This window comes from Antedon bifida, chromosome 6 (assembly GCF_963402885.1).
Source record: "Antedon bifida chromosome 6, ecAntBifi1.1, whole genome shotgun sequence".
Taxonomy (NCBI): Eukaryota; Metazoa; Echinodermata; class Crinoidea; order Comatulida; family Antedonidae; genus Antedon; species Antedon bifida.
In genome coordinates, this window is record NC_136231.1 from 6,227,651 (window position 1) to 6,245,135 (window position 17,485).

A 17,485-nucleotide genomic window follows, 5' to 3' on the forward strand; every position below is an offset into this window, starting at 1 on the left:
GACAAACAAAAATTAAATCTTATAATTCTCAACCATTGTCAATAGAAAGTTTTAATATGGTATACTAAGCAATTTACTTGAATATGTACATATTGTATGACAGAAAGTAAACAACTAGATTTTAAATTCATCACTTTAGATAAAGAGATAATCGGTACACAAAAATCGTAGGTTATCTGCGCAACATGCATGTACATTAAAATATGAGTACAGAAAGTTGATGTACTCATAATAATAATAAAATAACATAAGATTTCATACAGATTTTCATTCATTCATACACATTTATTCAGTTATTTGACAATAACTGGGGCCCGCACTAGAAGCAATAGCTTGTCTCATTGCCCTTACAATAGAGTTGTTTAGAATTAATTTGAAACAAAATTATCAATTATAATAATTATACGCTATATATTTTTAGTTTACAGATGAAAGCCCAGCATTAAAGATTGAAACAGAATTATAAAAATTATAGTATACCTGTAAGAGCAGTTTTTAATTGAAAAAGAACTAACATCCAAACGAATATTGAACAGTGCAACATCTTTTTTAATTCATCCACACTAAATATTATGGCAAATGTTATATTGCTCTTCAACTAATCTACTATACTGTATCGCATCTACTTCCAAATTGATAAGATATTATTTTGTTGTGATCATCTTGTAGGTTATTATTAAATTTGGTCTGTTCAATAATGGAACAATGACACAGGATTTACAGTTTAATATAGTTGAAACCTCTATAATTATTCACATATTACTATTAGTAGGATACAATAGTAACATTACATAACCTAAACAACTGTATGCTAAAGTACAAGATTTCTATTTAATAAGCTAGACACAAAAAAAAAGATGTTTTTAATTTAATACACAGAAAACTTAAACCATTATTATCTACAAATTGTTACAATTTTCTATATAGTGAAGTCGTGCTAATGTTTTTTTTTAATTTTTTTATTCAGTGCAATTAAAGTTAGGTGCAATTTTTTTACCCGGGCCTCATTCTGCCACTATTTTGAATTTAATACTAAAGCACTAAGCATAGTTTCCTACGTTTTGTTTGCCGCACAAATTGAGTTGAAAACGGACCAAACCTTACAAATATTTTAATACTTATTTAATTCTAAATTATATGCACCTGAAAAAAAGCAGTTAGCATTAGTTATTAAAATACATCAGGCCTATGTATTATTAATTTTTCTTAATGCTTGAAGTGCAATTATAATTATTGATTGCAAGATCCCAATTGAAATACTGTACATTTCTTGAAACTTTTTGGGGTTAATCCTGCTCAGAGTTTCTAATTGTGCTACATTTTAAAAAACTTTTTTTCTTATACAATATATTTTATTGTATTTTACGTTTGTATAACTCTGGGTAAATAATGCTAAATAAATTAAAATTAAATGAAAAACTAACCTAAAAATAACACTATTTATAGAAAAGTAGTAAAAAGTCTACAGACACCAACAAAGCATTTTCTTATTCTACTACAATTCTTTGACCATCAGAGAGAAAATTTGTGTTGTACAGCATTGATTAGATCTCCGAGAGTCACGGTCCAAATAAGGCTTCTAGATTAAATTGTGGTAAAACATTTGAATCTACAATAAGTTTGAGTACTTTATTTTTAAAGTATATGGAAATAATTCTGGAGAAAACACTCACACTCACATAATAATCATTTTGAGAACATATCCATTTAAAAAAAGAGGGAATACACCATACTACAGTATTGAATTATTACGCTGTATTTCTTTGAAAAGAAATTCACCACCCACCACTATAATATTGTTGCTTTTTGTTTTTATGTGTTATCATTTGGGATTGAATAGTTCCAATTGAACTGGCATTTGCAGTTAATGAACTATTTTGTTGGAAATTAAATAATATTGATGATTGGCTTCGTTGTTGATCTTGGTAATGATATCCATGATGTGGAAAACGTTGGTCGTTATATTGGCAATTACCAATCATTTTGCTAGCTTCGTTCATAACATTACTGGCATCAAATAAGGCTGCACTAGGTTGAGGTGCTTTGACTAATGTGTCAACGAACAATGAGGCATTCTGCAGTTGCTTTATTTTCTCTTCTTTAGCTTTTTTTTCTATCTGACGACATTCTGAAGTTTTTTTATATTGTTTGTTTAGGTCATCCAACAAGAGTTGTGTGGCCTGGGTAATTTTCTTATGAAGGATTTCAGCATGTTGTTTTAATTGAGCTTGGCATTGCTTTACTGACTGATTCTGCTTCTCTGTATCGAGGTTGTGTTGCTCCAATTCTGCTTTTAGTTCTTTCTCTTTAGTTGAACACCCAGACAAGATGTTATTTGCTTTATCTTTAAATCTTTCAAATGCTGCATCAAGCTCTTGTAAATTATGCTTTTTATGAGTGACAACAGTGCATTTCATGCAGACAGGTACAGAACAGGTGCCACAGTAAAACTCAACAGCAACACTTGTGTGTTTTGGACACAAAACTGGCTTTGCTGCAGTACGTTCTGTCGCATCCATGGCCATATACTTGTCTAATGACATCACAGTATGGTCACGACAAGAAGGAATCTTGTAGTGATTTTCACCACACTGCTTACACAGAAATGTAGAACACTCCATACAGTGTGCAGTGGCTTCCTTATTACACATAACACAACTTTTCAAACTTGCTACATTTTCTTTCTTTTCTTTAGTATACTCCAGTAGTTGGTTGATGAAATAACTCGATGGTAGGCCAACCACGCCGTTACTTGGAACCTGGAACTTTTGACGGCACATTGGGCATGTTAACTTACCACCACTTTTTTTCACCCAATCTTGAATGCACTTCAGGCAAAACGAGTGCTGACAGCCTAGGGTCTTTGGAGTTTGAAATACCTCATGGCATATGGAACACAGAAGAACTTTTTCACTAATGTCATTGATCACTTCAGCAGATAATGATTTTTTTTCTTTAGCTTCTTCCAATGCTAGACAGGAAGCACTAAAAAGTAAATATTAATATGATGTTACCTTATAAAGTAGTCTTGGTACATGCAAAACGAGGGCATTAACAATTACATTCTTCCCTGGTTACACTAAATCAACAAAATACAGTGGCAATAATGAACAAAACTTATCTTTTGTATAAATTACTGTCACCTTTCATTTACTGTCCCGATGTGAAAGCTCACTATACAAATTGTACTTTACAAATTGAACTAACTACATGTAACCTCTAGACATTATCTATATTTTGTTTGCATGGCGAAATCAAATGTTGATATAAAGTTTGCGGTACATACACCTCGATCAAAGCATATTGATCGAAACGTCGAGAAACTCAACAGTTCTTTTCAGAACTAATACACGTGGTGTACCGCAAACTTTATATCAACATTATCTATATTGCAACAAAATCTATACCCCTTTCACATCGCTTACACAAACACAACAGTGTTTTGTATGGCGTGTATCCCGGTGTGTAAACTTTGGAACTTTGCTAAGCGATGTGAAAGGAGAACTAGACATGAAACTCGTCACTTTGACGAGTTAGTTTTCCGCACCACGACAAACGCCACGTGCACGTCATACGTTGGAATATTGCACACAGATAAAGATTATGGCATTATGACAAGAACTGAAGAATATGATATGCTGTTAGTGCTGAATTCTGTCAATTTTGTGTCATATAGTATATACATGCAAACAGTATAATCTGTATACATATTACATACAGTGTAGAATAGGTGAAATTACGGGACCCGCCATTTATTCCAATTTTTAACATGGCGACGGTATCAAAATGAAACAATTAGATAGCAATTTCAGAAGGAAATTATCTCAGGAACAACATATTAACATGTAGAAGAAATTTGAATACGTAAAATATAGATGCGCACCCTTTTCAATGTGATGAACTATTACGCAAAATATGAAAATACAACTTTTTTTATTCAACTGGCCATATGATGACGTCACAACATCCGATTGGCAAAATGTTTACATGAATTCGTATCTACAATCCAATAGCTTCCAGAAAACGTTTTAATCGTGATTATCACATTTTATTCTTACGAGCTATTACAGATTAAAATGTACTGTAAAGATGAAATTAATGACCCATGTAATTAAAATTTTTAGGCATGATGACGTCATAAAAATTAAAATATTTTTATCGCATGCTAAAGAAAGTTGATTGACCTACACAATATATAAATGTAGGAGAAAAAGGAATACAGATAAGCGTGATGCGCTCCATTGAATGTGATGAGCAATAACGAAAGAGACAAAAATCCTATATTTTACATTCGTGTGGCGATACGATGACGTCACAATGTTTTTTTAGCCTTATCGATGCATGATCCGATATCTACAACTCATCAACTTCTAGATTTTGTAATAAAAATAAACGGTTCACGGTTTACTTTAGAAACTATGACTGTTTAAAAAAAGACATAATTTTGACGATTTTTTAAGCTTTTTCATAAAAAACGCGCAAGAATTGTCTAATTCAACGTGTTCGTATAGCGTTATTTAAACTGGAAAAGGTCTAAATTGTTTTCAAAATTACTAGGAAAGACTTGAAAAATATAATTCAAGAGAAAAAAATATGTTTTTAACGCTACGTGCGCACCGCGTGCGTAAAAAATTGCTCGCCCGTGGGAATTTTTGACATGCTCAAATGACAAGAAACGCGTAAAAAGTTGATTAGAAATTAATTTTGCGCATTTTGAAATTTTAAATGCGCGTACGCACGTAACTTCTTGTGAAACATGCCATTTTTAATCCGTAGAAAGTTTGCCCCTGATATGACTTAAATTTTGTCAAAGTGTCAATACTAAATGACTTTCGGTTTTTAATCTATGATCAATCATTGAAATTCATAAAATTGCGCGTAAGTCACGTTGCGCAACTATGACGTCATTCAAAAATAGGAGGTGCACAACTTCACGTAAATGCCCATATGTTGTCAAAGTTATGAAATTTTATGTTTACACATTTTAGAGAAACGCGACTCACAAAAAGGAAGGAAGGAAAGAAGACTAGACACTAGACATGAAACTCGTCACTTTGACGAGTTAGTTATCCGCACCACGACAAACGCCACATGCACGTCATACATTGGAATATTGCACACAGATAAAGATTATGGCATTATGACAAGAACTGAAGAATATGATATGCTGTTAGTGCTGAATTCTGTCAATTTTGTGTCATATAGTATATACATGCAAACAGTATAATCTGTATACATATTACATACAGTGTAGAATAGGTGAAATTACGGGACCCGCCATTTATTCCAATTTTTAACATGGCGACGGTATCAAAATGAAACACTTAGATAGCAATTTCAGAAGGAAATTATCTCAGGAACAACATATTAACGTGTAGAAGAAATTTGAATACGTAAAATATAGATGCGCACCCTTTTAAATGTGATGAACTATTACGCAAAATATGAAAATACAACTTTTTTTATTCAACTGGCCATATGATGACGTCACAACATCCGATTGGCAAAATGTTTACATGAATTCGTATCTACAATCCAATAGCTTCCAGAAAACGTTTTAATCGTGATTATCACATTTTATTCTTACGAGCTATTACAGATTAAAATTTACTGTAAAGATGAAATTAATGACCCACGTAATTAAAATTTTTAGGCCTGATGACGTCATAAAAATTAAAATATTTTTATCTCATGCTAAAGAAAGTTGATTGACCTACACAATATATAAATGTAGGAGAAAAAGGAATACAGATAAGCGTGATGCGCTCCATTGAATGTGATGAGCAATAACGAAAGAGACAAAAATCATATATTTTACATTCGTGTGGCCATACGATGACGTCACAATGTTTTTTTAGCCTTATCGATGCATGATCTGATATCTACAACTCATCAACTTCTAGATTTTGTAATAAAAATAAACGGTTAACGGTTTACTTTAGAAACTATGACTGTTTAAAAAAAGACATAATTTTGACGATTTTTTAAGCTTTTTCATAAAAAACGTGCACGAATTGTCTAATTCAACGTGTTCGTATGGCGTTATTTAAACTGGAAAAGGTCTAAATTGTTTTCAAAATTACTAGGAAAGGCTTGAAAAATATAATTCAAGAGAAAAAAATGTTTTTAATGCTACGTGCGCACCGCGTGCGTAAAAAATTGCGCGCCCGTGGGAATTTTTGACATGCTCAAAATGACAAGAAACGCGTAAAAAGTTGATTAGAAATTAATTTTGCGCATTTTGAAATTTTAAATGCGCGTGCGCGCGTAACTTCTTGTGAAACATGCCATTTTTAATCCGTAGAAAGTTTGCCCCTGATATGACTTAAATTTTGTCAAAGTGTCAATACTAAATGACTTTTGGTTTTTAATCTATGATCAATCATTGAAATTCATAAAATTGCGCGTAAGTCACGTTGCGCAACTATGACGTCATTCAAAAATAGGAGGTGCACAACTTCACGTAAATGCCCATATGTTGTCAAAGTTATGAAATGTTATGTTTACACATTTTAGAGAAACGCGACTCACAAAAAGGAAGGAAGGAAAGAAGAACTAGACATGAAACTCGTCACTTTGACGAGTTAGTTATCCGCACCACAACTAAACCTAATTACAAAATGACACTGCAATACAGAACCAGACGCCTCTTAATTTATCTATTTTCTTTATTAATTAATTGAGAGCGCTTTTTCCATAATCTTTTAACATATGCTTTACAAAACCTATCAAGAATATTCATAACTTCCTTGCTGAAGAGATAATTATCACTTCCCAGAGTAAGTTGTAATTTAACATCAGAGTTCCCATTAATGAATAACTCCCAAATTTCATTATAATCAAATGATTGCAGTTGTAACTTTAACCTTGTATTTTCATCGGTCCTTATCTCATTGAACGCAGGACATTCAAATAAAAAGTGTCTGATATTTTCTTTACAATTATCACTACAAAGTTTACACAAACCATTACATTCTGGTGTCCAATTACATATTCTACCTTCAAGTGGGAGAGTATTTGATCGTAATTTAAACTTAAGATTTACCCCCTCAAAGTCCGTATTATCTAACAAGTAATTCTCAAGATTAGGAATTGTTTTTAATGTAATATAATCACTAAGTGAAGACTTACTGGTTACTTCTTCACTCCAATTTTGAATTGAAGCTTCACTAAGGGCTTGTTTGACTGCAGACGGCCAGAATGTATTGGGAATATCTTTGGAGTTACGAATACAATCAAATATATCATTGGTGTTACCTTTCTTAAATATATTTTCTATACAGCTTAGAATCTTATAATTGAAGTCATTAAAATCACAATTGAAGGCAATTAAAGAATCAAGTAATAACCTCGGCCATCGACTTTTTTCCATCTTTAAAACTCGATCTATGAAATTAATTCTGAAATTATTTTGTAAGTCTGATATAGGTATCCAGCCAAGATCACCGTATAATGCTGTTCGTGGAGTATTACGAGATGCTTTCAAAATGCATCGGGCCATTTGAAGTTGCAACCGTTCAAGTTTATCGGTATCGCAACTACTACCGCACCACACAGAACATGCATAGTTAATTGAAGGAAGAGCGATTGCTTTCCACAAGATATTACCATAATATACTCGATTTAAGTTATTACAATTGTCAATAATAGATTTTATATACGCAATGAGGCGATTCCCTTTCTTAATTACATTATCAATATGGAAGTGATCATTAAGGTTACGAGATATATATACGCCCAAATATTTATAGTGATCTACTTCTGAAATACCATGGTTACCTAATTTCCAAATTTTAGTTTTATCAGTACGCTTGCCAATAACCATGCCATTGGACTTTTCATAATTAAATTGCAATTTCCAAACTTGTGAAAATTGGTCCGCGAGATATAACATATTTTTCATTTCGTGTTCATTGTCTGCAATCAAGACAACATCATCAGCCCAAAACAACCCCCCTAACCAAATATCATTAATTCTTACACCGATATCATGGGATCTCAGAAGTTTTGTAAACTCATTTATAAATATGCAGAACAACACCGGTGAAAGGACACACCCTTGTTTCACACCTTGTTCAATACTGAATGCCTCTGTATATATATCTCCAAATTTGACATGCCCTTGAATGTTTTTATACAATAGATCTATGATTTTCCAAACACGTCCTCTAATGCCAGAGAAAAGCGCTGCACAAAAATAGCGAGAAAGAAAGAATAATACAGAAAAAAAAAATATTGATCCCATACAATAACAAGGAGTTATCCGCCAAGTGCGGATAACTAAAAAAAAAAGATATTTACAATCACAAGGGTTATCCGCAACTTCTAAGTTGCGGATAACCAAAAAACTGTTGATCTCATACAATAACAAGGAGTTATCCGCTTGGTATACCAAGCGGATAACTAATAATACAGAAAAAAAATATTGATCCCATACAATAACAAGGAGTTATCTGCTCTACCAAGCGGATAACTAAATAATACAGAAAAAAACTGTTGATCTCATACAATAACAAGGAGTTATCCGCTAATAATAATAAGAAAGGCTATGTTACAGTACCATCTCTAAGGCAGGCTAACTGTAACCTTGACTTGAGGGCCTTAGGTTTAAGTGACCAGACGTACCTCTAATTTAGGAATATATGTTACAGGTGTATAATACCTAATTAGTGTGCATAAATAATAATAAGTAAACAAGTGTACATACACAGAACTGCTAGCAGCTGATTTGCTGGTACTTTTAGTAGTTTTTTGGTAGGTTTCATTAAGATTAGGACATATTTGCCTGGGCCATGATCCATCATTGTTTTGTTGTTCCACGAACAAAACCTGATAAAAAAATATTTTCATGTTAAGATACCTTCCTTGTACATAACATAAAGTATTAATAAGTATTAAATAATAACATTAAAAAATGTAATTTGAACTGTCTGACACAATAGGTTTGTTTTGTTCAACCTACCAGTACATTAGTGGCACTGGTGAAGCTGTGGCCTCTCACTCTCCATGGCCACCTTGACTTGTTTTTTTGTCCCATAACTTTGTTTTTGTGACTTTTTGCACTGTTTGGTGAACTGTCTGGGGTTTAATAGCTTGAACTTACATTGAACGAACCTGTTCAACTTATATAGGGATGGAATGTATTCCATCCCTATAGACGAGGGGGTAGAAAGGTTCTATGGAAGATCAGAGTATTAATTCATTGTTTCCAAAGGGAGAATAAAAGGACTAAAGTAATTAGGTGAAATAAAAATTCCAATTAGAACAATGATGACACTGCCACCCACTGAAATCCATCCAACAACTACCAGCCACTTCGTTTACCAATGCACAGTAGCTTATTAACAAATATGATGAACTAAATCTGTTACTAACCAAGAAACAGATTGGGGTTTTTATGTAGTACTCAGACAGCCTCAAATCTCAGTACAATCTTCTCAAAAAACAGAAACGAACGTTGAGGAGGTGGGATAGCTATTTATGTCAAAGATAGTCTCAATGCTAGAAAAAGTGACCACTTCTTAATTGACCACTTCATACTTTGGAAAGCTAAAGCATATTATCAATAAATTATTGTTTTAATTTTTCTTTTAAATTAAAACGACTCCATTCCCACCTTGTATATACAAAAACAGGCCTTTAAAAAATAGGGTAAGAAGGTAAAAAAATGTATTTGTTTTATGAGCATAACATAATTTATCTCAATGGAGGAAAACAAATTAAATTAAATTGCATATAGTACTTTTTTGTCCAGTTCCTAAAAAAGGATATCATTTTCATCACTTGAGACGTCAGTATCAATATAGTTACATTTTTGTATAGATTATAAATAAAAATACCTAGTGGTAGGATTTTTCCATTTACACCAGTAAAAAAATAAGTCAGACGCACAACTTCAGATGTTGACCAAGTTACAACATGTTCTGTTTATTGTTAGAGAAATATCGCACACAAAAATGGTAAGATATTGGAATAAAAAAAAGATGATCATTGAAAATCACAAGGGTTCAATGAATAATAACCAATTTTGATTTGCTGCATGATTGGGTTAGTAAATATGTTGAATCCACAAACCTGTCCTTGGTCCAGTCCTTCATCTTGTACTGTGTTATCTTTCTTTGCAAGTTGTTCATATGTATAGCTCCTGTATATATATGTTCGGACCTCACTCTTGTCTGGTATATCAAAAGTCTCCCTCATAACATTCTCAATTGTTTCTATAATTTAAAAAAGTTTACAAGAAACTAAATAATAGATTAATAGAAAAATAACACCACTGCACTAATTACCATAAGTTCTCCCTTAAAAGGGTGTCTAGAAAACTCAGATCTAGAAAACTCAGATCTCAGATATATCTGAGTTTTCTAGATCTAGAAAACTCAGATATCAGACTTTTCTAAATCTAGAAAACTCAGATATCTGACTTTCCTAGATCTAGAAAACTCAGATATCAATATCTGAGTTTTCTAGTTCCAGAATGGAGCTAGAAAACTCAGATCATCATATGATTGGTTGGTAGGTCATTTGGATCATTCCATTATTAATCAGAAGGTAGGTCATTTGAAATACTAAAGTATTATTAAAACTGATTACTGTGTACGTTTTCTTACTAATATTGTAGAAGCGGCCTACGGCTTAAATCATAAAGAAAATACAGTGCACGTTACCGTTAAAATGTAGGCTTAAAAGGTATGTACGAGCATGGAGGTATATACCTCCATGGTACGAGTTGGTGCGGGTACGAGTTGGTGTGGGTACGAGTTGGTTGATGTACGAGTTAGCCAAGTTGGGAATAGGTACGAGTTATTTTGGGTACGAGTTGACCACTTCTAGCCTAGTAGGGCCAAGCCTACTCTTCGCGATACTTCGCGATAGCGCCCACACGTTGAGCCTTGAATTGAGTTTGCTTAGCTAGGCTAGGCCTAAATGCTAAGCATACATTTTAAAAGGTGTATACTGTATTTCTTTATGATTTAAGTCGTAAGCTGCTACTACAAGTTACAATAATTATTATTATTAGTAAGAAAACGTATAATACTGTAGTATTTCAAACAAGCTACCCTCTATTAATAATGAAATGATCCATTTGATGATCTGGGTTTTCTAGATCTAGAAAAGTCAGATATCTGAGTTTTCTAGATCTAGAAAAGTCAGATATCGGAGTTTTCTAGATCTAGAAAACTCAGATATATCTGAGATCTGAGATCACACCCCTTAAAGTGATCTTTCACATATAAGTGTACTTCTGAATTACCCTCTGTTCAAGTTAATTACAGTATTACATTTTAGGACGACCCTCATACTGTACATGGCAAAATCTGAATTGGGAGTTGGTTGTTTTTTAGCTAAACAAAGTCCTCTATTTATCATCGAGAGGAGATTATGACTGCACATGGTCGTACAATGGCTTAAAAATCATAAATTTGAGCTTTTTGATTATATTATTCTGCAGAAAACACATCATCAAAATTCAGTAATCTTTGTAATAAGCCGGGTAAAAATGTGGAAAACCAGGACTACTTAAACAAAATAACTAAATTTACTGTACCAATAGTATCGCTTTTGCTAAACTGCTTGGTAACAAAATCAGTCTGACCCTGATTGCTAATCTTACAAAGCTTTAACTTCATCAAGTACACTTCTACCATGCAACGCTTCATAAATATGCCATGCTCAACCACCTTACGGGAGATCGGCTTCTGCCCTTCTATAATACCATACCAGAGTACAAGTTTTTTCCATGCGGTGGTTGGTACCAATACATAATCCAAGTTATCTCTAAGGTTCTCTTTCAAAACAGAGTCTCCATTCACCACTAAATATACAGTAATATAATATATGGTTTTTATTAGTTTTCCACTGTATGGAATATGTTGCACGCCATGTCTAAATTAAGCATCAGTTAGTTTTGTGTTGGACTACTGTAAAACATAGTAGTACAGAAGAATCAGGGACGTTTTTCAGGACCTGACAGGGGTGGACTGAAACGTTCCAATGTTAGGCTGAAACATCCCAATTTTAGGCAAAATGAAGTGATCGTCAAATATGTGGTTTTTATCAAATTATAAAAGATGTTTGAACTAAACAATTATTTTTATATTATTTATTTCCATGTTTACAAATAGCCACATAGGCTGTGCCGTTTCGTGGAGGTTCACCAATTCAGCTTGGCCTAGGAGGAGATAGCCTACGCTTAGTTAAGGAAAACCAAACAAGAAAACCTATTCACTATGTTATCATAATAATCAATAATACTGAACCAGGCACATCCTCTACCCTACAGTTGGTATTTATTTATTTGCATTCTAAAACATGATTGAATGGCATTAAAACAGCAGAACAAATATAAAAAAACAAAATAATATTACAAATCCAGTATGTTTATGTTTTTTATACACTGATAAATTGATAAGCATGTTAATTATTTATAAATTTATATCAATGCAAAGCATTATCTTGTTTGGACTTTTGGGTGGGCTTCTTTTCGAGATGGGCTTCTTTTCGAGATTACTTTTGCAAATTAAAGTGGGGGCCTTCTCTTCAAAATGTTTGTGTATTGCTACTATAATAATATAATTATTTAGGGATTCTCTACCAATTTTACATATTTGCCAAAAAAGCAAAAAAGGAGGAGATACAGTACAAGATGTAATCAAAGTACCATTTGGAAAACAATAAACTGTAAAATAAATATATGAGGTTTGATTATTTAGTTAATTAAGGGTTGTATGGTCATTAATATATAGATGTATGATAAACACAGTTTGGCAGTGACTGTATCTGACATTCACCAACTAAATCTTAAGCATGTGTTATTTCTGTTCCTTTGACATTCACATACAGTCTACTTCAAAAAGAAGCCCATACTATTACTAACTTGAAAAGAAAGCCCAATTGGCTTGATTTTCAAGATGGGATTTTTTCGAGATGGCTTCCTTCGAGATCGCTTCTGCAAACCAAAGGGGTGGCTTCTTTTCTCATCAGTAAAATCCAGGAACACTAATCTGTTGTAAAAACCTTAGGCCTACTGTGTTACTTAAACGTACCTGTTAAGAGCTGAGAGTTATTTACTGGTCCTGGGAAATCATTACTGTGTCCAACATATTTTCTCCATTGCTTAAACCATTTACTGTCCACCAGGTACCTTTAAGAATAACACATATTGTAACGTTTGTTACAACACTTCAGCAAAATAAATAAAACAGAATAAGATAAATAAAAAGTATAAAGGGAAGTTAATTATAAACATAAACCATAAAACATCATATGATATGTACTTGTTACAAGAAGTACTGTACATCCTAATTTAACAACAACAATGTAAAAACAAAAATCCTTAGATAGAGTATACATATGATCTATCAACATATTAATTTTATATTGGCATTTTTGATAATTATTCAACATTTGCAAATTATTATCCCAGACCAAAGGTCTTATAAACCTGTTTAGTGTTTATAATATCCAATTTTATTTTTATCTCTAAATATCCAAGTAATCAAGAAACGAGAAATTAGACAGCAAAACTAGTTCTAGGGTTAGCTAGCCTGTAAAAACAGTAAAAACTAAAAAAAAGTAGAGATAGTTTCACGTTAATTACCAAAAACTAATTTAATGATACTACTAGTTTGTAATGTTTTTTCAGAAGATTAACTCAGGGTTTTCCCTTTATTACATACACGGTATCTTGTACAAACTTACATGCAAAAGAATTCACACAAACACTCTTAATGGTTACTGTTCCAATGACGATTTACAGTAAGTGGCACTCTAGGGACCAGGAAAAGTGGACGCTTACTTATTACTAGGCCAAGGCTAGGCTAAGTAGGCCTAGGCCTAGTAGTATAGGGTTATCAGACGATCGGGACCACGGACGATCGGGCCCAAGACGATCGGGCCCAGAAAACGTGGTCCCGATCGTCTTCAGCGTTGGGCCCGATCGTCTCATGTGTTGGCCCGATCGTCTCATGTTTTAGGAACCATTTTGGTCCCGATCGTCTCATTCGCTGGGCCCGATCGTCTTAGCGCAGAGCCCGATAGTCTTGTGTTTGATATGGTAATGTCGATCGCCTTTTATTTTGGTTCCGATAATATCGGGTATCGGTATTCGGTATGAAGCGTTGCTGATACGCTTTTGCGGTTGTAATTGGTTCTGGTCAATATTTGTTAGGTATAACTATAAGTATAAGGGATGAATGTTTATTTAGGCCTAATAATGTATATAATGTTTGTTTTCAATTTATTTTACAGGTGGTTGCAAAACGTTGGTGAATGTGTGCTCTTTGAAAATCATTGTAAAAAAATATCAGAAATTAATAGTTAAAATAGTTTATAATTAGTAATACTAAAAGTATTTTTTATGAGACGGTCTATGCATACACTATACAAGTGGATACTAGATTACGTGTTTTTGGGTAGGCCTGTTGATTGAGGAATGAATCTAGTACCGTAGCGTATAATGACAAGACACTATATGGATAGAAGAATATAAATAAAAAGGTGTGATTTACCCACAAAAGTGTACCAACCAACGGCATTACCATTATGTATAATAAAGACACACTTTTTTTTATTTGCTTTTTATTTTACTGCAACTATTATGACAGAGAACATAATTTAAAAAGTGTCATAAATTCAAACTGTTTCCACTTTGGTAGGCAACTGTTACCGCTTTGATGTTTAGTTCGTAACACGCTACGTTTTATTTAAAGGGGAATCCCCGGATTGTGGCATGATCAACAAAATCATGTGCTGAAGAACAACAGGGGAAGGTTACTCGTCTCATCTCCTACTACCACCACATGAAATTATTCGACCATTGACATTTATTATATTGATTAATAAGGTTCTAGAACACCTACCCCCTAGACAGTTACCCCCCGGATGTTTACCACCCGGACAACTACCACCTTAGGACAACTACCCCCCGGACAACTACTCCCCGGACAACTACCCCCTTAGGATAACAACCCCCCGGACAACTACCCCCCCGGACAACTACCCCCTTAGGACAACTACCCCCTTAGGATAATTATCCCCGGTCAACTACCTATTATACACTGTTGCAGAGTCAGGTTGTTCCTAGGGGGTAATTGTCCAGGGGGTAGTTGTCCAGGGGGTAGTTGTCCTAAGGGGGTTGTTGTCCTAAGGGGGTAGTTGTCCTAAAGGGGTAGTTGTCCTAAGGGGGTAGTTGTCCAGGTGGTGGTTGTCCGGGGGGTAGTTTTCCGGGGGGTAAATGTCCAGGGGGTGAATATCCGGATACTGATTAATAATTACATTTAAACATCAATTAGTATAATTATAAACAATCATATTTTGAAAAGCACATCGCCTCTCCTCCTCACCTGTAATAATAAAGTAAATGAAATATATAATTAAATAAAAATACTCATCGTCTAAAAATATACAGACGGTAAAATAAATAATCTACAGTAGGCATACCTATAATATAAAAACGATCACGAATATTTAGTGGGCCAAAATATACAAAGAAAATAGCGCGATGCAATAAAACCCAATCGATTAAAAAAACACGACCGATAATATGATAAAAATTGCATAGCTAGAGTGGCGCGCGCCATAAAAAATTCCAACAGTTGGTTTAATTGCGACCAAAATAAAACGTGCCCGATCGTCTTATTTGTTGGGCCCGATCGTCTGGGCCCGATGTCTCTGGTCCCGATCGTCTTAAAACCTTGTTGGGCCCGATCGTCTCCCGCTTTGGGCCCGATCGTCTTACAATGGGCCCGATCGTCTGGGCCCGATCGTCCGTGGTCCCGATCGTCCGTGGTCCCGATCGTCTGTTCCCCGTAGTATAGGCCTAAAAACCTAGCCTATAAATAAGAGTAGGTTAGCTAGAATATTTGATGATATGAAATTAAGTAAACCTTATTTACCACGTATCACCTTTCCTTAGTGGCGTTTTAATGGAATCAAATATTTCCTTCTCAGACTCAGAGGTCCCAACTTGGGAAAGTCCATTCACAGGAGATTTTTTCGTGATCCACATTCTATTCGCCAAAATGTGTTTACGGTATTATGGGTGCAGGTCAAGTCGGCCCCAAACCGTCTCGGCCAAAGTCAAGTCGGCCCCACGTCAAGTCGGCCCCAAGTCAACTCGGCCTCAAGTCAACTCGGCCTCACGTCAACTCGGCCAAAAACTAATCGGTCAACTCGGCCACAATAAAGTATGGAACGCAAAAAGTGCTTAATATTATTATGATTATTACTATCCACGCTTTAAAAAAAATGAAGAAATAAGAAAAATACTCATATAAAAAATGATCTCATTGCCGATATGAATAGAAGTACCCGCGTGTTACAAAAACACGTGCAGGTACAGCATTTTAGTAAATCGAAGACGTAGGCCTACGTTCCACCATTTGGCCATAGAAAACATGATCGTACATCGTTTTGGCGTGCCTCGTTTTTGTCCATGATTTGCGTTTTTAAAAAAGGGGAATCCCCCGGTCAGCGAAAACACGTAGCAGTTGTAGATATCGAAATAGCTAGCAAAGGCGCAGGGAGGCGCAGCTACGAATTGGTTTCAGATGTTGTCGCCTAATCAAATGGATATGCAGCACTGAAGAAAATCTACGCGTGATTCAACCATAGTTAACATTAATATTTTATACCTCAATGATTCAACCAAACAATCTAATTACTACACCTAATAGTTCATGTCCTCGCATATCGGACATGATTGAATTTTGACGCACGAACGAACATACGCGCCGACGTACGTGCATCATCATTATTGGGCCTACAATGTGTTCCTATTTATTATCCAAATGTTCATTGTAATAAGTAATAATGATTGCTTATCATTCTTATTTTTGTTGCTAAATGTATCATTGTCTAAATATTAATATTCATTAAAAGTCAGAATTATTCATAGGTAAAAAAAATGTGAAGAAATATCAATCCCCTTCCTTTGCACTTTTTGCGTTCCATACTTTAATGGGCCGAGTTGACCGATTATTTTTTGGCCGAGTTGACGTGAGGCCGAGTTGAATTGGGGCCGAGTTGACGTAGGGCCGAGTTGACTTGGGGCCGAGTTGACCTGGGGCCGACTTGGATCGAAATTTAGACTTTCACCGTTGAGTACAGTTTTTCCGTTGAGTACTTCTTTAACGGAGTATTTTGAGCGTTGAGATTGTTCTTAACGAAAAAGCTTTCGTTGTCAACGTTTTCTATTCGAATGACTTTCTGTTGAGCACAAATTTACAATTCGAATACAAAAAATACTCAACGAATCTTTACGTTGACAACGAAAGTTCCCAATCGAATACGACAATTGTTACGGTTTAACAAAGGCAGTGCATACACATAAAAATACAATAATAGGGGTGCAGGTCAAGTCGGCCCCAAACCGTCTCGGCCAAAGTCAAGTCGGCCCCACGTCAAGTCGGCCCCAAGTCAACTCGGCCTCAAGTCTATGGGCGGCCATTAGGGCCAAAATAGACAAACGTTGCCGTACGAACAA

General features: G+C 34.6%; 1 protein-coding gene across 1 annotated transcript; it reads right to left on the reverse strand.

Annotated features, from left to right (window-relative positions):
• Window positions 1–60: 60 nt before the first annotated feature.
• On the reverse strand, window positions 61–16,009 carry LOC144845148 (uncharacterized). The gene is made up of 6 exons (XM_078702302.1): window positions 15,897–16,009; window positions 13,047–13,144; window positions 11,549–11,815; window positions 10,075–10,217; window positions 8,708–8,829; window positions 61–2,985 (listed from the first exon to the last, which is right to left on the reverse strand). The coding sequence occupies exons 1-6, from the start codon at window positions 16,007–16,009 to the stop codon at window positions 1,776–1,778; spliced, it is 1,953 nt and encodes a 650-aa protein (XP_078558428.1). The 3' UTR covers window positions 61–1,775.
• Window positions 16,010–17,485: the final 1,476 nt, after the last annotated feature.

Excerpts from the sequence above, each read along its gene's own strand:
- LOC144845148 (XM_078702302.1), bottom strand. The coding sequence starts at position 16,009 with ATGTGGATCACGAAAAAATCTCCTGTGAATGGACTTTCCCAAGTTGGG. Across the intron at positions 11,816-13,046 it reads TAACTCTCAGCTCTTAACAG|TGGTGAATGGAGACTCTGTT; the intron begins GTACGTTTAAGT and ends CTGTATATTTAG. Across the intron at positions 10,218-11,548 it reads TAGCAAAAGCGATACTATTG|AAACAATTGAGAATGTTATG; the intron begins GTACAGTAAATT and ends TTTAAATTATAG.